This window comes from Vulpes vulpes, chromosome 7 (genome assembly GCF_048418805.1).
Source record: "Vulpes vulpes isolate BD-2025 chromosome 7, VulVul3, whole genome shotgun sequence".
In the NCBI taxonomy this organism is placed as follows: domain Eukaryota; kingdom Metazoa; phylum Chordata; class Mammalia; order Carnivora; family Canidae; genus Vulpes; species Vulpes vulpes.
Genome location: NC_132786.1, coordinates 39327463 through 39352998, shown reverse-complemented (window position 1 = coordinate 39352998; position 25536 = coordinate 39327463). Strand labels below are relative to the sequence as shown.

The window sequence follows — 25536 nt, the reverse complement described above, 5'->3', positions numbered from 1 at the left end:
AAGAACAACAACAAAATAAGACCATATGCTTTTTTTGAAGTGATGCAAGGATTTGGAAATGGCTGAAATCTGCATATTAAAGAAATTAATTATACGTTATATTTACTTTTAGATTAACCATGTCTGATCCAGAACAGTCTGGATTTCAGGGAGATGATGCATGGCTTCAGTTTGAGGTTGTATGAAAATGCTACCTGAGGCAAATGCCTCATGTAATCAGTTCTCCCTTTACATGGTTATTGTGTTATCTAAAACGTGTGAATATTAAATCCGTGTCCTCGCTTTGTATAGTTCTGTGGTAACTGAGATTGCAGAACCAGGTCCAGAGGGAAAGAAAGACTTACAGAGCCCCTTCCAGTCCTCATTCTCAGCTGACCAAACTACAAAGAAAGTTAAGGATAATAATTACACTTCCAGGCTTTAAAAAATCTTAGGTATTCTTGTTTTAGTTCTTAAATTATTGGAATCTGTTAATTTTCTTTTTAAAATGGAGTAGATGTTAGACTTTTCATCTATAAACAGAATCCAGGAGTAAAGATATAAACCTTATTGTGAATTGTTTCATATTTTGCCCTTAGATATGGCAGTTACAAATAAGCCATTAAGAAATCCCACAATGATAGGACTCCTGGGTGGCTCAAGTTGGTTAAGTGTCCAGCTCTTGGTTTCAGCTCAGGTCATGATATCAGGGGTGGTAAGATCCAGCCCCGTGTTGGGCTTGGTACTCATCCTGGAGTCTGCTTGAGATTCTCTTTCCTTCTCCCTTGCCCTCCTTCCCTGTGTGTGTGCGTGTTCTCTCATTAAATGGATAAATAAAATCTTTCAGAAAAAAGATATCCCACAGGTTATTCCAATATATATTTATTTTGTGTCAAGCCTGAGAATTTCTAAATTAGCTGTGTGGTACAAATAATCATGATTAGAGATAGAGGGCATGTATTTTTTATTTTGTCTTTTATTTACTGTGCCTATTTTGGGATACAGTTTTGAGTGTTGATCTTTAGAAAGAATATGCTTGAGCATGAGGTTTGAGGGAGCAAGAGCAGGAAGTATTCTAGTAGGTCTCCTAAAATGGAACCCGAGCTGCTATGGGTGTTTTTTCTGAGTCTTGGTGTCATGCTTTCCCACAGAGGGATTGTTGGATGGGATGAGAAAGAGGACATTGGTCATGGGAGTAGTAGATAAGGTATTTAGGACAAATGTAGAGATGTGCCTTTTAAGAATTCACCAAAGGAGAAGGAAGCTTGAATTACAGTTCTGGGGTGATCGTGCCTTGTACTTGTGTAGGATGATAAGGTAGAAATTAAACGCCTAGATTTAGTATTAGGTATGAATTCTACTTTACAGATTAAAAATTGTCATCTTGCACAAATAATTTAGTTGCTATGAGCCTCAATCTCTCATTTATAAAATGGGTATCCTGCATATTGCATTGGATTGTTAATGGAAGTTAAGTGAAATAATAAAGCAGGTAGAGCCTCAGTAAATGCTTGTTCCCGTCTATTCTGTTTTCCCTCAGGTGACAACAGTAAGGTGTTTTTGTATAGGTGGGTTTTGTATTCTGACACTCAGTAAAAGCTTAGTAATGGACTGGGTGGCAGTTACCAAATGCTGTTCTTGGTTACCATCAATGCGAATTGGTTTATATCCTTTGTTTCACATGCTGTTTAATTTTTTAAACTTGAATTATGATTTAATAATTCAGAAAATCAGTTGTTTTTTCCTCAACCTAGGGGAAAGGAACTGAGATGGGGTGTGAAAATGTGATTGAATAGTGTTATTGAAAATGCTGTAATATTGATTGGGAAGTGTGTGGGCAAAACAGGTGAAGGGGATTAAGAGATACCCTACCAGTTATAAAATAAGCTATGGGAATAAAAAGTAGAACAAAAGAGAAGAAGAAAGGAAAGAATATTGTTAATAGGATAATTTATCAAATCTGATAGAAAAACAAAAGTCAATTTAAAAAAATTATTTGGTGTATTTCCCAAAGAATAAAAACTTAAGAGTTACATTCTTTGTCTTTGTCAGATTGAAAGTACAACAGTACATAGAAATTCAGTCTGTTGAATCAATTCTCAGAGGTATAGGAAAATAGTAGTGATACAGTTTCTTAAACTAAAGTTCAAAGCAAAATCAGAATGTTATAGTATGGATTCAATTCTATGTTCCTTGCAGAAGATATTCTTATTTATTTATTTATTTATTTATTTATTTATTTATTTATTTATTATTGGTGTTCAATTTGCCAACATATAGAATAACACCCAGTGCTCATCCCGTCAAGTGTCCCTTCAGGGCCCATCACCCAGTCACCCCCACCCCCTGCTCATCTCCCCTTCCACCACCCCCAGTTCGCTTCTCAGAGTTAGGAGTCCTTCATGTTCCGTCTCCCTTTCTGATATTTCCCACTCATTTTTTCTCCTTTCCCCTTTATTCCCTTTCACTATTTTTTATATTCCCCAAATGAATGAGACCATATAATGTTTGTCCTTCTTCAATTGACTTATTTCACTCAGCATAATACCCTCCAGTTCCAGAAGATATTTTTAAATGTGTAACTTTAAACCTTGTATCTAGCGGTACTGAAATTAATTTTAATTGGCCTTAATGGTTTTTTAAAAAAATATTTATTTGTTTTTTTGACAGAAAAAGAGAGAGTGCACAAGCAAGAGGAGGGTCAAAGGGAGAGGGAGAGGGAGAAGCAGACTCCCCAATGCAGGGCTCCATCCCAGGAACCTGGGATCACTGCCTGAGCCAAAGGCAGATGCTTAATCAGCTCAGCTACCCAGCCACCCCTGCCTTCATGTTTATACTAGTGGGAAGTTTGCCTGGAATACTAAGTCCTTGAGACCTTGAGAGATGGGTGATGATTTAGGGAAGGTTTCAGAAAGGTAGGTAGGGTCTGCCCTTCTCTCCCAGAGACAGACTGGGAAGCACCTTTGCATGTGGTCATTGTCCCTTAGAACTGTAAAAATTCTGTGATCCTGTTATAAACTTGCACAGTCAGACTAAAGCTATCTGCCTTCTTCCTTCTTGGTGTTGTTTCATTTAGCTGCATCTACTCAAGTTTTCAAAAAAGTAATCTCCCCCTAAATGAAGCATAAAACAATAATTGACTTGGCGCAAATGAATTCACTGTTCCTTGGGCTCTTACCATTTTGCCTTTATTTCAATATAACAGATATATTTTTAGTACTTTCTGTGTGCATGATTCTGTTTTTGAAAGGCAGATGAAAAGATCCTGATTGAAGGGGCAGGGTGTTTGTTGAGTCCCTATTATATACCAAGAACCAAGCTAGGTTTATATATATTGTCTCACTTAATTATAACAACAATTCTCTGAGGAAGGTAGTATTGTATGAAAGAGGATATTGAGATTGACAGAGGTGAAGTAACTTGTGTAAGGTCAGACAATGCAAAGGACAGCATTTTTATAAAACCCAGATTTGTCTGACTCCTGGACAGTATTTTCTTTTAGACTTGACTCTCTGGGGTTTCCAGGTAGAAAAAGATATCCTTTGTTATAATCATTCTTATATCCATTCCAGGGCCTGCTTTATCTTAAACTGTGGCTTGTGTAAACAGATAATGCGATTTCACAGATGTATTGTGGCCTGACTTAACTCTATTGCAAAAAGTTATGTCATTGATCTGGTTCTAAAATTCTATATATACATACAGAATGATCTGTTTCTAAGTTACTCTAGATGCAATGAATCTTTTAAAAAATTCTTGATTTTCTGTATTTATAGGTAAACTTGACAATGGGAGCAAAATCTAAGTGGAGGATTCTTTTATTATAAAATTTCATGCTAAAATTTGATTATAACTTTTCTTTTATGTGAATTCAGTAAATTTTTATTTACTTGGATTAATTTTCTGAATAAATATTTTCTAATATCTCAGGTGTACATTATAGTGATCCCTGTGGTAAGTCTAGTTACCATCTGTTACCAAAGTTATTACAATATTATCAAGAATCTACCCCATGCTGTGCTTTACATCCTTGTGGCTTATTTATTTGATAACTGGAATTTTGTACCTCTTAATCTTCTTTGCCTTAATCACATGCTTCCTATGTGCTGGGTACTGTTCTAAGGATTCCTCAAATATTTATTCCTTTTGTCCTCCTAATAACCCCATGAGGTAGGTACAGTTATTATCCACTTTTTTTGCAGATGAGAAAATGAAAGAGCAGAGAGGTGAAGTAGCATCCCAGGGCCCCAAAACTGGGAGGTGTCAGAACCAGGACTCTAACCTGTGTCATGTAGTTCAGGAGGACCAGCGCTTGACCACAGCTGGGTACTTAACTGCTTAACTAGGATGTTTTGCCATTAGTAAGTGAAGCAGACTTACAGAGAATTTGATTTTTTTGAACTTTTTTAAAAAAAGAAATATCGTCTTATTTTTCTCCAGTAAGATATGTGGAAAGAAGTAATAAGTAGGCATCTTAATTAGATACAAAAAGGCAAGTGAAATTAAGGGGAAATTAAGTAATGTATCACAAGCATGCTAGCTCTAGATATGGACAGAACTCTGAATTTTTAGTGGTTTCTGTATGAAAGGTAAAGACTAAAAAAAAGTAGGATTAAAAATTTGGACTTTTACACAATAGAAGGCTATTTCTGGACTATTTTACTTAAGAGTCGTTTCTACAGTCTTAGCATTATATAATCTGGATCTGGGTTCTTTATCACATGTAGTTGTTGTAACTATTTTGTTCTAGCTTGTGGCTTTTCTTTTCAGGTTCATAATTGTGTCTTTTGAAAAACAAAATTTTAATTGATGAACTACAATTTATCAATTTTTTTATAGTTAGACCCTTTTTATCTTAAATATTTTCTGTCTCAAGGTCATGAAGATTTTCTTCCATGTTTTATCCTATAGGTTTTATTGTTTTAACTTTTTATTTAAGTATATGACTTATTTGGAGTTAATTTGTCTGTATAGTGTGAGGTAAGAATCAAACTTTGTGTTTTTCCTTTTTCTTATATATGTAGATAACGTTTGCTGCTCTATCATGATTTGTTCAAAAGATTATTTTTTTCATCATTGTATTACTTTGCCTTCTTTACAGAAAAATCAATTGACCATACATGAATTGGTCTGTTTTCTTTCCTATTGATCTTTTCTATTCATCTATTTTTATCCCAATAATTCATTGTTATAATTATTATAGCTTTAAAATAAATCTTAAAATTGGATAGAATGATTCCTTTAACTTTTCAAATCAAAAATGTTCAACTTGGTTCTTAGATTATCTCTCTCTGTATACTTTTTCATACTATATTTTCCTTCAATTCTTTGAATTCATAATAATTGCTTTAAAGTCTTTATCTGCTAAGTAACATCTGGGCCATCTTGGATAAGATTTCTTTTGACTTTTTTTTTGTTTTGTTTTGTTTTGTTTTGTTTTGTTTTGTTTTTCTTGACTGTGGATCACATTTCCCTTTTTCTTTATATGTCTAATAATTTTCTTATCCAATAGATTATTGTAGGAGGCTACAATGTTATTTTTTTTTTCTATCCTACTCTGAGAATTTTTATTCTTGTTTTAGCAGAGAGTTTGGTTGCTGGCAAGTCACCCTGAACTTCTAGATACTTGGGTTTATGGTTTGTTACTACATTTCTGTGGAAAGCCCAAGGTGTTCCTTAAAAATCTTTATCATAGTAGGATTCAATGTTCATTTGTCTCCTCTGCAGATCTTGTTGAGGTTTGGTTTTAGAATTTATTAGGATTTTTTTTTTTTTTTTTGCACTCTGAAGAGCTTTTGTTTATAGGGTCATATATAACATTGAGAAATCAAAACTACAAACTTCATAAAGTTACTGATATATTTAGCAGATAGCAAATTAACTATATGTTGATAGGAATAACATTTTTACAAAAAATAACTATGTTTTCCAAAACAAAAAAGTTAGCGAAAATATTGGCATTAATGCAAATAATCTTTATCTGGCTTAATCAGAGTCAGGTGGATCCTCATATCTGCTTCTATGTGCAGTATGTTCTAACGAAGTAGATTCAGATTTTAGTTGGAAGAGGGAAATGTATTTAATAACATTTTAAAAATAATTGTGAATATTCTTTGATATCTCTATCCAAACATGACAAATTGTAGTTTCTAAATGGATAATTGCAGTTATGGATAAACCATAACAGAAAACTTTTCATTTTCTATAACATTACAGTGCATTAGTCTGTGTTGCACTTTGAAAGAATCTGTTCCCAAACCTGATTTTGTAACAATTTCCATTGGTCATTTTGAAAATATTGATTCATTGAGTTAGGATTCCAAAATGTTGACACATTTTATTTTATTTTATTTTTTATTTTTATTTTTTTTTTAAATTTTTATTTATGATAGTCAGAGAAAGAGAGAGAGGCAGAGACATAGGCAGAGGGAGAAGCAGGCTCCATGCATCGGGAGCCCGATGTGGGATTCGATCCCGGGTCTCCAGGATCGTGCCCTGGGCCAAAGGCAGGCGCCAAACCACTGCGCCACCCAGGGATCCCTGTTGACACATTTTAAATACTATATTTAAAAAGTACATTCCTTATATTGATGTCTGCAGAAAATTGTATTTACATTATAAGTTCGAGTTCATGTAGGTAGATAAAAAATTTTACAAAATTCTAATTTTTGCTTGAACGCTTAAATTTTATTATTGACATTTTAAAAATACCTGTCAGATACCCAAGTCTGAGTGACCATAGTATTTCTGTTCATATTTCTTTTAATTAAAAATGTTGCATAATGACAAAAGTGGCTAGTTCAGCTTACAGACTCAGTAATCACACAAGTCCTTTAACTGAGACAACTTTTATTTCTTTGATAGGCAAAAGTCCTTTCTGCATGTTTCAATTCTTCACAGAGAACATTATAAAGATGTGGTCAAGATTTAATAAAATTAATAATTTATACTGTCATTAAGGGCATCCTGAAATGAAACTGCCTTTTTTTTTTTTTTTCTTTTAAGGCAGTTGCATGGTAGTGAAGAATGCAGTGATCACTAGTATAGTTTGGTGCCACTGTCTTGATTTTGTACTAAGTTACCAGCAATTTTGTTACTTTTGTACCATCAGTGCAAATGTTAACAACAGTGAAAGGAGAAAATTTAGTGACATTGTAGACACCTAGGGTAGGTGTTTATTCATAACTAAGATAGCCTTTTGTTTTCTCAGATCTGCACCAACTGTATTTAGGAGGTATTTTTAGAATCTCTATACTTTCTTAAAACCAGACTTTCAGTTTCTCTCAGCACTACTTTCTCCCCTAGTACTTTTTGACCTCAGCTAACTCTGTTACGTGCTCAACCCTAATAGCAGCTATGGTCTTGTCTTAACACAAACTATACAGGCCAGCCACAGCCTTGTTACCACCAGGGGACCCTTACACAGACATCTGAACCCTGCTCTCTGTATACTCCCTCCTCTCCAGTTTTTTATTCTATAGATTCCAACCAGTTTATCTACTCCAAATTCAGATCTCTTGTCTTTTCAGCTCAGCATGGCCACCATGTTCTGCTCTGATTCTAGTTGTAAACAGGTGGTTGCCAAATTGTCTCAGGAAGAGAGTTGAATGATTATGGTACCCATCATTTGAGTTTCCTTTCTTTCAAAGAGCACAGTTTAACGCAACTGTTGACCACTGCCTTCAATTAGTTGCTTCATGTATTTTGTCCAGTTTCATCATTATTTACATTAGGGTGAAAGGGCTAGTCGGCTACTGTTACTCTGTTTTGGCTAGAAACCAAAGCTCTCATTTTTTATTTAAGTTAATTGTATTTTTATTTCTAGAGATTCTTTTTGGTTGTTTTACAAATTTGCCTTATCACTTTTTATAGTTTCATCTAACTTAGATATTTCAGCTTGTCTTTTATTTCATTAGACAAGGTAAGAATAGTTCTTTTTATATTATATCTGGTAGTCCTTTCTGGTATCTGAAGTTTCTGTGGGTCTGTTTTTTGTGATGTTTATTGATGTTAGTTGTTGCTTTTGCATTTCAGATAACCTCTGTACCTGGTTATCTTGGCTATGTGCTGCGCATTTTACTATAAATTTATTTATAGGACTAATTTTTTGCCCTTTGATGAAGGTACCTTCCCCTGAGAGGATGGATATTTATGTTTGCCAGATACCCTGATGTTACTGACAATCTGGGATCACCTTAAAATCAAATTCAAGGCTTCAGATAATTTGGACATAAAGTTTTCCAACCAGAGATATGATTCTGTACTAGAGTGAATTCACATCACTTTATCTTCATCCTGAGGATATAGTGCTTTTTGTGTGGGGACAGTCTATGTTAGGATCTTGTTCAATCAATCAATGATTGCTGTTCCCTTTGCCCTATGAGACATTGAAAGGATAGCTTGTATTTTTCTGTATTAATAATTGCTTTGAGAACAAAGGCAGTTCCCATACATGTTTTCCTCTGGATTCCCATTTGTGCCTTAGTTTTGGGCTAATAATTCTCTATCTCCTTAGCTCTTAGATGGTTTTAAGAAGTTATATTTTTCTTTCAAATCTAGTTCTATTCATTTTTTGTAGCCTAAAGATTGGTCAGCCAATACTGAAACAAGAAATTGTTGCATGTAAGTAAGCCATACAGTATACTACATAGGATCTTGCTGGTTACTTGAATTTTCATGTTTACTGTTAGTGATAAATCAACTCTTGATGATTTTTTAAAATAAAATACAGTAGTTTACTTTTATGCCATAGTAAGTAAAGTGTATCTTGAATGAAAAGATAAATGGCTTCTTAAAAAATATGTATAGTAGGGCAGCCCGGGTGGCTCAGTGGTTTAGCGCTGCCTTTAGCCCAGGACCTGATCCTGGGGACCACGTCGGCTACTCCAGTCCCACGTCGGGCTCCCTGCATGGAGCCTGTTTCTCCCTCTGCCTGTATCTTTGCCTCTCTCTCTCTCTCTCTCTCTCTCTCTCTCTCGTGAATAAATAAACTTTTAAAAAATATGCATAGTATATAAATATGTACAGTATTAGAGTAGTATAATACTATGCCATTACATAGTATTATACAATTATAATGTACCTCCCTGGGAGAGGCAGTTGAACCATGTATCAACCACAGAATGTCATATGTATCACTTAGAAAAAATGTCTTCTAAAAGCCATGTGTATTGGTGAGAGTCTTATACATTGAAGATTGCGGGTAGTTAAAGTTTGGTCCCTTGGTATTTTACTATAAAATTAGGTCTTAATTGCTAAAAAAATCTAATGAATTTAGTCCTTTGTGTGATTCAATTTTGGAAGCTCAGTCAAATGAATATCTCTATTCTTAAAGAGTAGGATGACTATGAAACACATTTTAGCATAAACATAACTTCTTTTACAGTTGAGTGTTCATTTTGAGGGATGGTTCTAAAACTATTAATGAAGCTCTGAAATTCACATAACAAAGAATTTACAATGTTTTAATAGAAAATTCCTACTTTTTTTTGGCAGGGTGGCTCAGCGGTTTAGTGCCGCCTTCAGCCCAGGGCGTGATCCTGGAGACCCGGGATTGAGTCTCACGTTGGGCTCCCTGCACGGAGCCTGCTTCTCCCTCTGCTTGTGTCTCTGCCTCTCTCTCTCTCTCTCATAAATAAATAGATAAAATCTTAAAAAAAAAAAAAAAGAAAATTGCTAGTTTTTATAGTGAAAACTATACTAAATATATCATAGTAGCACTTTTTATTTTTCTAGGAATTTGACAGGATGAAGCTTTGCACACATGTAGGAATATTTTCTTTTTATTTGGAACAATTAAAATGATATGAATGCTTTCAATTTAATAGTTTTGAGGAATGAAACAATTTCAGTCTGTACTGTTTGTTGGTCACAGGGTAAAGACGTGAATCTGGCTCACTGTAGATGAATGCTTGCACCAGAAATAGGAAAATCACATGTCCTTGCCATAAGCTCTTTTGAGTATGACATTTTGAATATTGTAATCCTACCTTAGTTTTAACTATCTGTTGTTATGCCAGCTGCTTTTTTTTTCCATACCCCTAAACTCAAAAGGAGATAAATGGATTTGAGATACATCACTCAAACAGTTGGATACAGTTAAGTCATTTGTGATTCCAGATTTGATGATGACCTACTTGGTTAAAGATAGTACAAGGAGATTTTTTTTTTTTTTTTTACAAGGAGATTTTGAATGGCCGCAGTAGTCTTGAATTTATGTACTGAATGTTACTCAGATTTTAGTTTTTTTGTTTTTCTTTTAAACCTTATTTTGTTTATTGTTTGTACATTTTGGGAACTTTGCTTCAGACATTTGTGCGACTTTTGAAGGAGAAATTTGTTTTATATTAGTGTCTTGTCAGTGTATATTGATGTTACAAGATGAAATTCTAATTGTATTATGTATTAGATGTCATATTTTATTACTATTTGGTAGCTCAGAACTCTGAAAGCAAAATTTGAAGCAGCCAGAATTGAGAGTTCTACATATCACCAGTTCAAAAGTAGGCTGACATTGTTGGAAGCCATTATTGTTACTTTGCCCTGATGTATGTGCTGTTCATCTGGTGTTAGAAAATAGGGAAACTTCCCCATAGAGAATAGTGTGAAACAACAATTTGATTGGGGGAATTTCTTGGGAGTAGCTTGGAACATTTTAGTATGTACCTAACAACTTCCACTGATAATGGGCTCAACTTTGAGTTTTGTTTTTGTTAAAGTGTTAAGGTAAATGAAAAATAATTTTTTAAAATTTTTATTTAGAGGGTGGGGAAGGAAAAAGTTCTACTTGAAATAACTTTTTTTTTTTTTTTAAACTAAGATTTCAGGTCATAATGCTTTAGATCTTTAGCTATAACTCTACCTAAGATATCTAGAAATCACCTGTCTAGTCCAGCTCCTTCACTTTATTGATCTGGAACTCTGGCCCAGAGAATTTTACATGTGCCCTGGCTCATTGCTTCTCAAACTGTATGTGATAGAAGACCAGTTTTCATCCTGTCTAGTACGTGGCAGGCCAATAATTTTGTAAAGTATAGTAAAAATGAAATACTAGAGAAAGTAATTTTAAAATAACATACACAATTCTAAGTGCTTCCTCTTAATTTCTGTACTTATTTCAATGTAGCTGGATTGCAAAGAGCTCTAGACTAGAATAGTCCATAGACCGTACTTTGTATATCACTCCCAAGGTTGGAGCTGGCAAAACTGTGACCTATGGGCCAAATACAGCACACCCCTTGCTTTTTGTGTATCCTGTAAGCTAAGAATTGTTTTTACATTTGTAAATGATTTTTTAAAAATCACCATACTAGTATTTTTGTGACACTTGAAAATTACACAAAACATATACTTCACTATCCATAAATAAAATTTTATTGGAACACGCATTCTTGTAAGTATTGTCTGTGGCTACTTTCTGCTTAAGGATGAGGTTGAGGCAGGGATGAGTAGTTGAGACAGAGACCATAATGGTCTGCAGAATCTTATCTATTTACTATCTGACCCTTTACAGAAAAAGTGAAGATCCAAAGAGTTGGCTCTAGGACAGAGCATTGAATTAGTAGTTAGTGGTAGAAGTGAGAGTATAAATAAGGTTTACATTTACAAATGGGCTCTCGATATTGTCATTAGCTGCTGGGTAATGTCAGGCTCAGTGCTTAGCGCAATCGCATGCCACTCTGTTCTCATGTAATCTTCCCAGCACTGCCCTTTTATACAAGTCAGAGAAAGTTAGCTTTCTTTTAGTTAGAGATGCCCTTTTGTCCCCCAAACTCTTAACTCTACTGAGTTTTGTTTTTTATTAACTGCTATCTAGTTACTTAAAAATGGTTGAATATTTTCTGGTGTGGATTTTGTTATAAGCGTCTGGTTCAGAAAATTCAACTTCTTTTTCCCTGTTGGCTGCATTACTCAGCCAGTGATGTTTCTGTACATTTAGGTCTGATGGAAGAAATACCTGGGACTCAAAATCTTTAGAAAACAGATTTCTAGTAAAAAGATTACCGCTTTAAAAGTTACCCAAAATAAAGCAAAAATGTAGCTGAACTATAATGGCAGATCTCTACTGTAAAATAGCAGAGATATAATAGATACTAGCTACAACAAAAAAGATGAACTCTGGAGGAACAATAGGCTTTCAGTTTTTTTGCTTCTACCTAGTAAGCTGCAAAATAAATGCTCCCATCATATTATTGTCAGGCCTTGTTAAATTAACATAGTGCTGTACTTGTTTAGAGTAGGGTCTGAAGTTCTGAAAGTATGCAGTAAAAATCTGCATTTCATGGTAGCTGTTACTTCTTTGTTTTCCTGCCCTTTGCATGTGATCAGTGAGCAACTAAGTAAAGATAAAGGGATAGCTGTCAGCTTGACATTTGATACAATGAGGTTGCTTCATGATCAAGACCCTTTATAAGCCAAACCTTCATGTTGGGATTTCTTCCTGGAATTAAAAACAAAAAAACAAAAAACCCCACAAAACTGTTGCCATGAAAGCTTATTCATTATGATGAAAGAATAACTACAGTTTGATATTGTGACACTTTTTTATTCTACTAGCTCTTGAGTCAGTTTGCAAACATCTGGAAAATAATTATGATTGCTTGCATTCAAGGGTGAAATAATATAGAAAGTCTTGGCAGGATCTCTCAGCCAAGAATCTGGCTAGTTTTTACTATTCCAAATCTGAAAGTAGCCAAGATTGAATTGCAAGAGGTGCTGATGTACACTGTTGCAGCAGCTGCGTCCTAATTCTAGATAAGGGTATTCCTTTGTACATTATAATAAAGCCATTGACAAGATGGCTGTGGATTAAGGGAAGGGGAAGAGCTTTATAAACAGTAGGACTTATTACTTAGTAATATATGAGGATTGCCTTCCGAATATTCCAAAGGAATGTAGGTACTTTCGCTTGGAACTGTGAATGAATGAATGAAAATTCAGGACTCATCAACTGTAGCGGCTCAGATATTTTTTATATAACATGTCTTTAACTGCTTATTTGAATTTAATATTTCTGCTTTGTTTTAAATTTATATTGTAGGATAGTGGTAAATGGTAACAGCTACTGTTCTCCTCTCAGGAGTACACAAAATCTTAACTATTTGAACTGTTAGAATAACTTGGAATTCAACCTTGCTTGTTTGAACTAGTTTTTAATGTATTTATTAGCTTCACCATTGGTTGGGTAGCATTACAGCGACACCCAGCCCCCCAACCCCCATACACTCACATACCAGATGTGGTTGAGAAATGTTTTGGGTTAATAAATTATTACATCTGGATATTACTTAAAATAGTGCTTCTCTCTTTGGGGAGCCTCCATGTCTAAGAATTCTCTATAGCCACTTTCTACCTAATATAATGTGTGCAGCATTCATTCTTTAGCATATATTATAGTGATTGAGTTTCTATTCCTAAACCTTTTTTATGGAAAGAATTATTGTGCAAGGCAGTTTTTTTTTTTTGCAGCTTGACTGCAGGGGACCAGAGTTGCATGCATTACCATGTCTGTTAAACTTCTTGGAAGCAAGCCAGTGTGTTATGGTGAGTTTCATATGTAAGCAGTGAGCCACTAAAAGGCTTGCACAGTATTACAACTATTCTGAGGAGAGGAAGCGTTAGGAAATTCAGCAGTAAAGCAGCAGCAACAAGCAGCCACGGTGGTAGTAAAGAGAGGGAGGTTCATGGTTAGCATATTTCCCGGGGTGAGACCGTGAGCACACAGCTCCCCATTCTGCTGCCTGAAAGAGGCAAACCCAGACCATCTATTGCAAGATCTTTCTAGTTTCATGTTTATGATGTTAAGTCATGTGATAATACTGTACCACAAGTTGCCAACTTTGCTTTACTCTAGAGAGGATCCTTTGCTGCAGTGCTTTTTTTCCACCTTTCTGTTGCTTGCTTTCTTCTTTTTTTCTCTTTAAAGAGAAAAAACTGTGCAATGTATGTTTACGCCTACACCATGCCGAGGCGACACTTACCAGTAAATAATCTTTGTATCCCCGAGGTAAGATACTGTTTCTGCTTTCCTTGCACAGTGCTGCTGCAGCACGGAGCTGATCCAAACATCCGGAACACTGATGGGAAATCAGCCCTGGACCTGGCCGATTCTTCAGCAAAAGCTGTCCTTACAGGTAAGAAAACAGAGTTTTCTACCAAATTATTTTATCTGTGGAACTCTTAGCTTGATTTTATGAAATTGTCATGCACTGAATTTTATTTTCCTAGTGGTGAAGCTCAACAAATATATATGTCATTATCTCTACTTTATTATTGATTGGCTGTATTAACTGTCTCATTAATTTCTATGCTATTATAAGCGGAAGCAATAAGACTGTTTATTCTTAGAATATATGAGAATTACAGCATTTAATTGATAACATGCATTATACACTCATATTTGAGTCCTTTTTTATGGTTTAGATTGTAATCTTGCTGTACCTCATCTTCTCAGTTGATTTCTTTTGAAGACCTTCACCATTGAACAAGCAAGGGCATTTGTATTACTTTATAAAAGTAGTTTTGATTGGAAAGACAACCTGCTGCCTTATTACTCAGATCAATAGTTAAATAAAATACGTTGCTGCTCCTCCCTTGCCTTTCTGTTTGTATTTCTACCCTATCTTCTCACTTGCCTGTGACAGCTACGTACTTCATAGATAAGGCAATGTATTATCTTTTCATTTCAAATCATGAAAATTTGGGGCTTAAGTATTGGTTTTATCAAGGCAAATGTAAAGAAGCAGCAAAAGAGGAAATGCTAGAGTAGAAAGGCTGTCTCATAATATAGATAATACTGCTATAAGTGATATGATATTGAGTAACTATTTTCATTGATCTTCATTCTCAAAATGCTGCATTGGGTCTATTTTTGTTTTTATTCTTAGCATCTGAGTTTTGCTGCCTTTGCCTTTTACCTAACTGACCTTTGTAATCTGGAGCCTCTGTCACTGCAGTGCTAACAGTATTGTTTTAGGTTGTGGGAAAGTAAATGACTTTTACCTTCCTTTTAAATTTGCCCGTGTTGGAAGAAAATAAATCTTATGTTCACTTTTAAGTTTAGAGTACATGCTGTGCATTTTTATCAACGATTCTGAGGTGAATGGAAAATGTTTATATATAGAAAGCTTTGAAAATCTGTGGAATTTTGCTTAATTACTCTGCACAGAATGACAACTTTCACTATGTTAAAATTAAGATAATCTCTGCTGAATCAAAGCAATATGACTTTTCTCAATTAATTGATTAAGTGATTTGACTAAGTGAATTAGTTAAGTGATTTGGTTGCTGAGTCAAGATAACATCTGCTAGAGGAACAGAGCTATTTTAAAACCAGTGTAGATAAGAAGAAATTTAAATATAATTCAACACTTTTAAATAATAAAATTAAAATATGTAGCCTTAGGCCTCCTCAGGTTCTGTAGCCTTTCCGTCTCCTCTTTTAACAAAGCAGTGGGCAACAGTAGCAGCCTTGGAGTGGTCTCTGACCAAAGGAGAAATAGTGTTCATTTGTAGTAATGTAGGTGTTATTAGAAATGCTGACCGAGACTGTCTCTGTATCTGAGTGTCCTCCCCCTGACCTTTCCTTCTCTTCAACCCTCAGAGCCTTCCTTGTCCATTTGTGAGATTCATTTAATGCGACACTGTTTTGAGATCCACTTTCAGTTTTTCGAAGGACAAAGTTTAAATATAAATTATTAACAGCAAGAAGCTGTCTCCTAATTTGAAACAATTTCTGGGGGGATTATATCGGCTGCTGTTAGTTTGCAAAAGAGCTTTGGCATAATAACTCATGGAGACTAGATTCCTGGAAGACAGATACCATATCTGTTAAACTTGATTTGAAAAGCATCTTGCACTGTACTTTGCTTAGATAGGAAGATCTTAATTCTTCTTAGTCATAATGCTAAATCCATGAATTGTACTTTTCATGAATATTTGCTTTTTTCGAAATGACATACAACTTTTCAGATATGATTTAAAAGAAAAACATTCTGGTGATAGTAATTTTGTGGAAAATACAAGCTAGTGATATTTATACATCCATGTTATATAATATAGTGAATTAACGCTTAAGGGAAATACATTCTATAATGTTCCTCTGCCATACTGGTTCTCTTCTAAGCAGTTCTTTCGAATAGAATTAAAGAGGAAATATTATTTCCAAAGCTAAATTAAAAAGACAAAGCATTGATAAAAAGAATCTTTTGAAAGGAGTGCCTTAATTTCCAGTCATTAGAGATTATTTTGGGTGAAGTATCATTATTTTTATGTCACATGCAGCTGTAGAACTAGTACTTACGTTTAGAGTAAACTTTCTGTTCTTAATATTTTTCCTCTTTGGGAATTAATTAATTAATTAATGCAGTTCAATTTGCCAACATCACACAGTGCTCATCCCGTCAAGTGCCTCCCTCAGTGCTAGTCACCCAGTCACCCCAACCCCCGGCCCACCTCCCTTTCCACTACCCCTTGTTCCTTTGCCTCTTTGGGAATTTAGTTGGTGAAGATAACTGTAGTATCTTCTATGGTACTACTTTTGTGCATTAGCCAAAACTTTGTACAGATGTTTTAACGAAGTGAAAATCTCTTTTTACAGAGAATTTTAAAATATGTAAATGACTAATATTTCCTTCTGCATAAAGAATGCATGGATTTTAATAAAGCTGTATAAAACAACAGTATATCTTTAGTTTTATAGTTAAGGGACTCCAGCAAGAGCCATGTGCAGTTAGCTATTTTAAAGAGAGTAATTAATTGGAGAGGCTTATCAAACTCTTCTTGAATTATTGTGTCAAGTGAATGATATACTTAGAAGAAATCTTGAGGGCTTATTGTTTTTCTGTTAGTCACTCTGAAGTTCTGGGCAGTCAGCTAAAAGACTTAGAGGTGGTTGTTTGTTTTTGTTTTTAGGAAATAAGCATATGAAAAGTCTAAAATAGCTTATGTAAATTTTATTTAAAAGCATCGTGGGTGTGTTATGATTCTGGATTTTAAAAAATTTATTTTGGCCTTTTTTCCCCCTAGGTACAAGAAATACATTCATTGTGAAAATTAAGGAAAATAGAAAAAGTACAGGAAAGAAAAAAAATCATTGTTATTTCTACTACCTATAGAACATTTTGGATATTTTATTTATAACCATTTTTTTCTGAGCACACGTATCCTGTGCTCTTCTTTCTTTTTAATCAAATCAATATTACATATTTCATACTGCTTAATAATAATTTTTAAAAAGATTTAGTTACGTAGGTATTCCCAGAAAGCATTAAGTATTCTTCAACATGAATTTATAATGACTTTATAATACCCTTCTATGGATCTACTTTAGTTTTTTGAGCTAATCCTCTAGCGTTTACCATTTAGGTAGGCTGTTTTCATTCTTTATATACTTCCTTGTAAATTTCTAGTCATTTTACCAGTTCCATTGGAATTGTGCTTTATCATATTCAGTCTTAGCATCCACAGACATGCTATATATCTCTCCATTCCTGATTGAAATATGTGAAGGTTTGGAGAATGGGGAGCTTCCCTTTTAAAGGGCTGCATTGCATTCCACATTTAAATTAAAGTTGGTTGACACAGGAAATGTTCATTGAAGGGGTTAGGGATGTAGGGCTGTTTGTTAATCCTACAAAGGAGATTCTGAAGGACGCAGTGGGAAGTTGAGTCAGGAGAAATGGTAATAGCAGATTGAAGCTGAGAATTTGGGAAAGGATACATGACCAAAGGAATGTTTATCATTGGCAGACCCAAAGATGATAGGGATTTAAAATGGGTGAGTTTAGGTGGTCACAAGGTTGCCTAAATCATCGGTCCCAGCAATTTTCTAGCAGGTTGAGGGCTGTGGAAGTACGGAAGAATGATATATTTGCACCAAAGTGTCTCAAGAATAAGCTTTAACCCGAATTCATTGCACTTCTGAGGAAATCCTAACCTTTGATTGATGGGCTGGCTCCCAGTCTTTCCAGAAGGACTCAGCTGTGGCTCAGGCTAGAGGCAGTGTTGAGGGGTCTGGCATATGCTTGCTGAGTGTGGCATGTTAAATCAACAAAATATATCTGGAATCCTACTTCTCTCTCTCTCTCTCTCTTTTTTCCCCCCTACTCCACTGCTTCCTACTGCTTTTTAGATGAAACCAGAATCTTCAGTCTGATTAGTGAGGACTTCAGTGCACTGGACCCTGCCCAGATAGGTTTGTCAGTAATTCAGGTCTACTGTACTTTTAAATCTCCGGTCCATCCGTGTCTTACCGGCTTCACTGCACTTTATTTAGCCTTAGTATATAAGGTTTCATTGTCTCTTTCCTTCGTGACAGCAGCAACCTCATAATGAGTCTCTCTGCCTCCACTTATATGAGTTTCTCTGCCACCACTTATTCTTCACCCACTTTTCACTGTAGCTGGAGTGGTCTTTATAAAGCCTAGATCAGCCCTATGTCTAGAAAATTCCTTACAATATTCTCAATTCCCCCTAAGTAAAGTCCAAGCTTTAGCCATAGCCTACCGTGTCTGGCCTCTGCCTTGCTTATCTCTGATCTCATCTTCCACTCTGTTCTCCCTGACCTCTTCGCTTCAGCTGCAGCTGGATGCTTGTGTCCCTTCCTCCCCCAGATGAAGCCCTTGTCCGTGTCTGGACTTATACACGCTGTCTGTTGAACCTGGAGCACTGCTCGGATATTTACTCCTCAGGGAAGTCTTTTTGTCCTCCTTCACATTTGCTTTCTTATTTTCTTCATGGGTTTATAGATATCTGAAATTGCATTATTTTTTTCTCTTCTTGTCTTTTTGCCCCAGTAGAATGAAAGCTTTACAAGGATTTGGACTGTTGTATGTCTTGCTTATTACTTCATTGTATACAGGACTTGCACAAATACGTGAAATGATTAAATAAATACTTGAAGGATCTGAGTACTGGTGACCAAGGGCAGCATATTTTCCAAGTTCTTCAGATACTCATTAACCATTAATTATTTGATATCCCATGCCTATTGTAATAGTCTTATTAAATTTTCTACTTCCTAAACATTTTGTTTTGGATTGCTTATAGTCATGGATATCTCTTAAAACAGTGCATTGAAAAAAATTTTTAAATTGGTATGATGGGTGAGATGTGACCTGAGCCTTTTATCAGTAGATTTCTTGGATAGTTCCTTTGATTGAGAACATTTCAGTTCTAAAAAGATCAAACTGCCTGCAGCTGTCACATCAGACTTCTGGATGTCAAACTATGGCCTAATTTTTGCTGTTTTCATTTGGCTTTGCTTAGTTACTCTGCTGCTTTGCATATGAGCTAATACTACAATGTGGCCTATTGCATATTGGGTGTAGTACATTTTTACTGTCATCCTACGTGATTGAAGACTGATTCCTCATACCCTTAATTTGAACTATAAGAATTATTTTTTATCAGTTATTAGCAAGTCTAATAGTATAATATGCCTCCTAGAAAATAAACCATAAAATGAAATTCCTGTCTTTTAAAGAAAAGCTATATGTTTATCCACCTCATTTTTATTAGGGAAAATTATTGTTATGTTAAGATAAATGCCTTTTTTTTTTTAGAAAAAAAATTCCCTTTAGTTAAACAGTAAGAAAGTTAAAAACATGTTACTGCTGAAATAAATCAGTGTATGAACACTCATTTTAAAGATATGTTGAGAATGTTAATCCCTTAACCACAATTCTTAAGGAAATTTTATTTATGCTTTGATTTGTCTGTAATTTTGGACATGAGTAGAAAAGTATAAGATTTTGTTACTAAAAGTGATTGAAACACCTTTTTTTGAAACTTCAAAAATATGAAAATAATTTAGGACAGGAATATAAACTACTACCTTTTTAAAAAATACCTTAGCTGACATAGGTCATATTGATTTTTAAAGTTATACCTTCAATAAACAATCAGAGCCTTACTGAATCTAGTTAAAATGATGATGATGATGATGATGATGATGATGATGATAATTGGCAACTCCTGAGTGCTTCTGTGAGCTAAGCACTGTTCCAAAGGCATTAAATCTCACAACACTAGGAGATAGATATGATTGTACCCATTTTTACAGATAACAGAGGGGTCAGGTTACTTTTATGAGTTCACACAGTCATTAAAGGAAATTACTGGGATTTGAACTCCAGGAGTTTGGCTCCAGAATCAGTGCTCTTAAGCAAAATCAGATTTTTTACTCATTCATTTAGAAGGATGTGGTGTAAAGATATTTGAAAACCTGGACTAACCTATAAATTCAGGGCTTAAATCTAGTCTGTTAACATGTTTCTCTACTTTCTTATCTTAAAGATTATTCCTTTCAAAAAAGAAAATTTACCTGATTCATGCTATTTGCAAGACTCATCATCATATTATTATAAAATGAATTAGGTAATAAAAATGTCTTAACTAATTTATAGAGACTATTTTTAAGTCTTTGCTCTTTAGTCAGTAGACTTGAATAACATTAATTTGACACATTTAAGAAAAACTATTTTGCAGCTATAAGGAAAGATGTAATTTTAAAGTGTTTGAGCTATTCATAGATAAGGGCACCTCAAATAATATAAGTAAGCCTTAAATGAGTACAGGCAGTTATGTATATAAGGGGAGTTAAGAGGAAATGGAAACGGTCTTTCTGTTTAGGTAACCCAGCATTCTAGTATTTCAAACTTTTCCCATCTACCTTTTGTGTAATTAAAAGCAGTAGGCTTACATCATTAAAACCAGCATGATCTCTCAACTCATCAAAAATGACATATTTGTGAAGCATAATAACTTGTTACTATATATCCTGAGAGCAGCTGTCATTTTCCCCAGTGAACTGCAGAAATCATATAACATCTTGGAATCATATTACATTGATGCATTTTGGATTACAGCTTTAACTACACCCAAATTATGGCTTTTTAAATGGTTCTTTTAATATTTCTTATAATAAAGTAATTACTGTTAACATTTACTTTGTTGTTGTTGTTTTAAAGATTTTATTTATTTATTCATGAGAGACACAGGCAGAGGGAGAAGCAGGCTCCATGCAGGGAGCCTGATGTGGGACTTGATCCCGGGACTCCAGGATCATGCCCTGGGCCAAAGGCAGGCACTAAACCACTGAGCCACCCAGGGATCCCCTAACATTTACTTTCTTAAAATAGCACATGTGACATTAGAATTCATTAATGCTTTGGTATTGTAAAAGTTAATAGCCCTATTATTTGAGATTTTTGCTAAACTTTTATTTTGACATAATTACAGATTTTCATGAAGTTCTAAGAAGTATTACAGAGGTCCTCTGTACCTTCTATATTATTTTTCCCTAGTGGTAACATATTATAAAACTGTTATATGGTATCACAATCCGGATATTGACTTTGATATGGCCAACATACAGACCATTTTCATCCCAGGAGATGTTCTATAGTTTCCCTATTTGTAATATGTTTATCTGTTCTGGTATTGGGGTAATGCTAGCTTCATAGAATGAGTTAGGAAGTATCCTTTAGGAAATGCTGAGTGCTTTTATTTTCTGCGAGAAAAGACTTCTTTTGGTAGAATTCACCAGTGAAACCATTTAGGCCTGGTGCTTTCTTTTTTGGAAGATTATTATTGATTCAATTGCTTTTGTAGATGCAGAGCTAACTGGGTTATATACTTCTCCTTGTGTGAATTTTGGTAGTTGACATTTTTCAAGGAATTGCTCAATTTCATCTCAGTTGTCAAATTCCTGTGTATAGAGTTGTTTGTAATTTTCTCTAATTGGGCTTTTGGTGTTTGCAGGATCTATAATGATATCTCCTGTTTCATTTCTTGATAATTGGTCATTTGTCTTTTCTATGTTATCAGTGTTGCCTAGGAATTTGTCAATTTTATTGATATTTTCAAAGAGCCGATTCTTTATTTCAATGATTTTGTTCTTCTCTTTTCTGTTCTTAGTTGTATTGATTCCTTTATTATTTCTTTCTGCTTCATTTTGACTTATTTTCCTTTCTAGGTTCTCAAAGTGGGAGCTTAGAAAATTGATTTGAGATTTTTTTCTCTTTTCTAATGTGTATGCATTTAGTGCTTTAAATTTGCCTTTAAACACTACTTTTAACTGTATACCACACATTTTGTTATGTTCTATTTTCATTTTCACTTAGTTCAGTGTATTCTTTTTTTAATTCTCTCGAGACTTGCTCTTTAACCCATGGATTATTTAGAAGTATGTTGCTTAGATGTTAAATGTTTAAAGATTTTTCTGTTACCTTTCTGATACTACTTTCTAGTTTGATTACATTGCAGTTTGGCTGATTTACATTGCAGTTCAGCAACACTCCTTATGTTGTCATATCTTTTCATTTCATTTTATTTTTATTTTTTTAAAGATTTTATTTATTTATTCATGAGACACACACACACACACACACACACACACACAGAGAGAGAGAGAGAGAGAGAGAGAGAGAGAGGCAGAGAGAGAAGCAGGCTCCATGCAGGGAGCCCGATGTGGGACTGGATCCCGGGACTTGATCCTAAGACTCCAAGATCACGCCCTGGGCGGAAGGCAGGAGCTAAACTGCTGAGCCACCCAGGGATCCCCATATCTTTTCATTTTAAAGTTTTTGTTTTATGTCCCAGGATGTGGTCTATTTGGGTACATTCATGGGTGCATGATAAGAATGTGTTTTAGCCATTATTGGATAGAATATTCTATAAACAGTTGTTAGATCCTATTAGTTGATGGTATTCTTGAGTTTTACTGTATCCTTCCTGATTTTCTTCACATAACCTGATATCACAGGACAGGAGGTGGGAGATGGGGCCTTCCTCAGTTGGATTGTAGTGAAAGTCTGGCATTCTGTGATTTCCACTAACACTATGGTGAGGAGAGGCTAATTATTACCTAGTGGTTCTGAAAGTCCTGCTCTCAATGAGTTTGTAAATATAGGCTTATCACTAGGCCTTTGCCCTCTGGGTGTGGGTGGAACCCACTGTTATTTTGTTTTCTTTTTGTTTGGTTGGTTTTTTGAGTTTTGTTTTTGTTTTTTTGTTGTATTTGACTGGAATAGTCTGGTTATTGTTAAAAGGTTTTCTGTCCTGTTAGGCTGTCACTTTACTGCTTCTTTGTCCAAGAGAGGAGGCTTTCTTTCATCTGCATCCTTTGTCATTTCTAGATTGCCAGCTTCTTCAGTTCTTAAGTCTGTGTGATTGGAGCAAAATGAACTTAAAAACTCACCACCCCATTGTTCCTTGGGTATCAAGATCCCTAATCAGTCTGCCTTTTTCTGTTTACCTGTGAGAGTCATTACATATTTATCTTTTATGTAAAGCCCAGGTTTTTTAGGTGTACCTAGTGGGAAGAATAAGGAAAAGTCCATCTCCCTTTTCCTAGAAGTAGAAGTCTTGAAATTATTTTTAATTAGTCATTTCTCTATGGAGTGAGTCATTATTCTGAAGATTTATGCATATAATGAAACTACATAAATAGTAGGATTTTTGTGGCATATCTATTTTTCTAAATCTGCCTGCTGATTAGATGCATAGATTTAAAGAACTGAGTTATGATAGGTAGTATTGTACTCTCAGTACTATTCACACAGTACTGCGCAGAATACCATTGCTTAATAAACACTTTTGCTTTTTTAAGTGAATAAAAAGTAATATTATGATTTTATTTTACAGTTGAGATAATTGTGGCTAAAAACAAAAGCTATTAATAGCCTGCTACTATTCAGTTGGTAATAGGTAAAAAAGCTTACAGTCCTCTCTTCTGTGATCTTCTTTCTATGGTGTTCACTAATTTCATTTACTCTTTGGCTCTGCCCTAAGGTTGACGGGGGAGGAAGGGTGCAGAGGGGGCAACCAGTATTTTCCTAGTTTATCTCATTCAGAGGAATTATATTTTGAAATTTTAAAAAGTCACAAACATGTGGCATGAGGTTTTTGTTATTAAAAAAACAAGTGTCGTTAAGTAGTAGAATAAAGTGAATCATTGGTAATTTTTTAGGACCAACGAGGCCCCATAAATAAAGTAACCAGCTTAGTGTTGGAAAATTTACTGGTAGAATTTTTACAGAATACCATCCTTTCCTGCTAGACACAGTGTCAGTGTCCCAGTCTTACATTACTCATTCATAAGGCTGGGTAAGTTAGAGGATATGATGCAAAAGCTATAAATTGACTTAAAACAAAAACCTTCTTTGAACAGATACCTGCTTTTATGCCTGACATTTTCCAAGTAGAACTGTCCTTATACCTACCTGCATTTCACACCTTCCAACATGTTGTTTAGGCAGTGAGCAGCATGTGCCAGCTAGTAGGCAGAGGTTAACTAGAAGTGTAGACCCATTTGCTTACGAAGCAATTTAGGGAAGCTTTGGAAAAGAGGGTTGTGGATGACCATGGAAGGCATAGTGCTCTTCTCAACCCTTTTTATGCTACGTAGAGAAAAAGACATCACAACTCGCAGGTTTGTGGTTATCCTTTAAGGCTACAGCATTGGCTATACAGCACAGTTAGAAGAATTTTGGAATCAAGAACATCTGCATTAGAATTCCAGTTCTGCTACTTACTAGTTGTGTAAACGTGGGGAAGTTACTTTGCCTTTCTAAGCCTCAGTTTCCTGTACTTTCTCATTGAGAGAGTGGAGGTGATAGTACCTACTTCTGGGGTTGTAGATGGAATACATTTATTGGAAAACACTTGATACATAGGAAACACTCAACAAATTGTATTTCATTAATAATGAGCATGTTTGTTGCTTTGAGTTTAAATATTATCAGATTAGTTCTGCAGGGGCTTGTCAATCATTTGTATTTTTCTTTATATTATTCAATCTTTAGGTTAGTTGTACTCAAAGTGGTGATTTTCGTACAAGGGAAACTTTCATACAAGTTCCTCCAGTTGGAAAACTTCAGGTTATCTACGAGTTCATCAGTAGAGGGTGGGGAAGGAAAATCTTAATAACCAAGTTGGTTGTTTGACGATACCTTTAATGAGAGTCATAAAAATGTATTGAATCATCATGAGATGTTTAGAAATTATCTGTGATTTTATATGATCCCTTATACCTGTCCTTATGAAACTCATGTTCTTATGAGGTAAATATATTGGGCTGAGCCATTAGGAATATGTATGAAGGTATATTAATAATGTATATTTTGAGTTTACAAAAATATAGATAGATTGATCAAAATGTAAATGCATAAATGGGGCAGCCTGGGTGGCTCAGTGGTTTAGCGCCGCCTTTGGCCCAGGGCCTGATCCTGGAGACTTGGGATCGAGTCCCACGTCAGGCTCCTTGCATGGAGCCTGCTTCTCCCTCTGCCTGTGTCTCTGCCTCTCTCTCTCTTTGTGTCTCTCATGAATAAATAAATAAAATCTTTTAAAACAATTCATAAATGATATTTATATTCTAATATATACATTTATTTGTTAAAATACAGGAACTTTAATACAAATAAAAACTCCACTCTACCTATCTGAAAATAAACTTGTAAGTTTATAGAGAATGTAATACTAGAAAAAAGTAGAAATTGACTCAATAAGCATTTGAACAAACATAAGAGAAAGCCATAAATAACAGTATACTGT

The 25536-nt window shown here is 34.9% G+C and overlaps 1 protein-coding gene across 1 annotated transcript in view; it reads left to right on the top strand.

Moving 5' to 3' along the window:
* TNKS (tankyrase) overlaps positions 1–25536 on the top strand; it is a 210624-nt gene that overhangs the window by 50397 nt on the left and 134691 nt on the right. The window contains exon 3 of the mRNA XM_025993534.2: positions 14016–14111. Coding sequence (XP_025849319.1) covers positions 14016–14111 — 96 coding nt within the window. The remainder of the gene's footprint in view (positions 1–14015; positions 14112–25536) is intronic.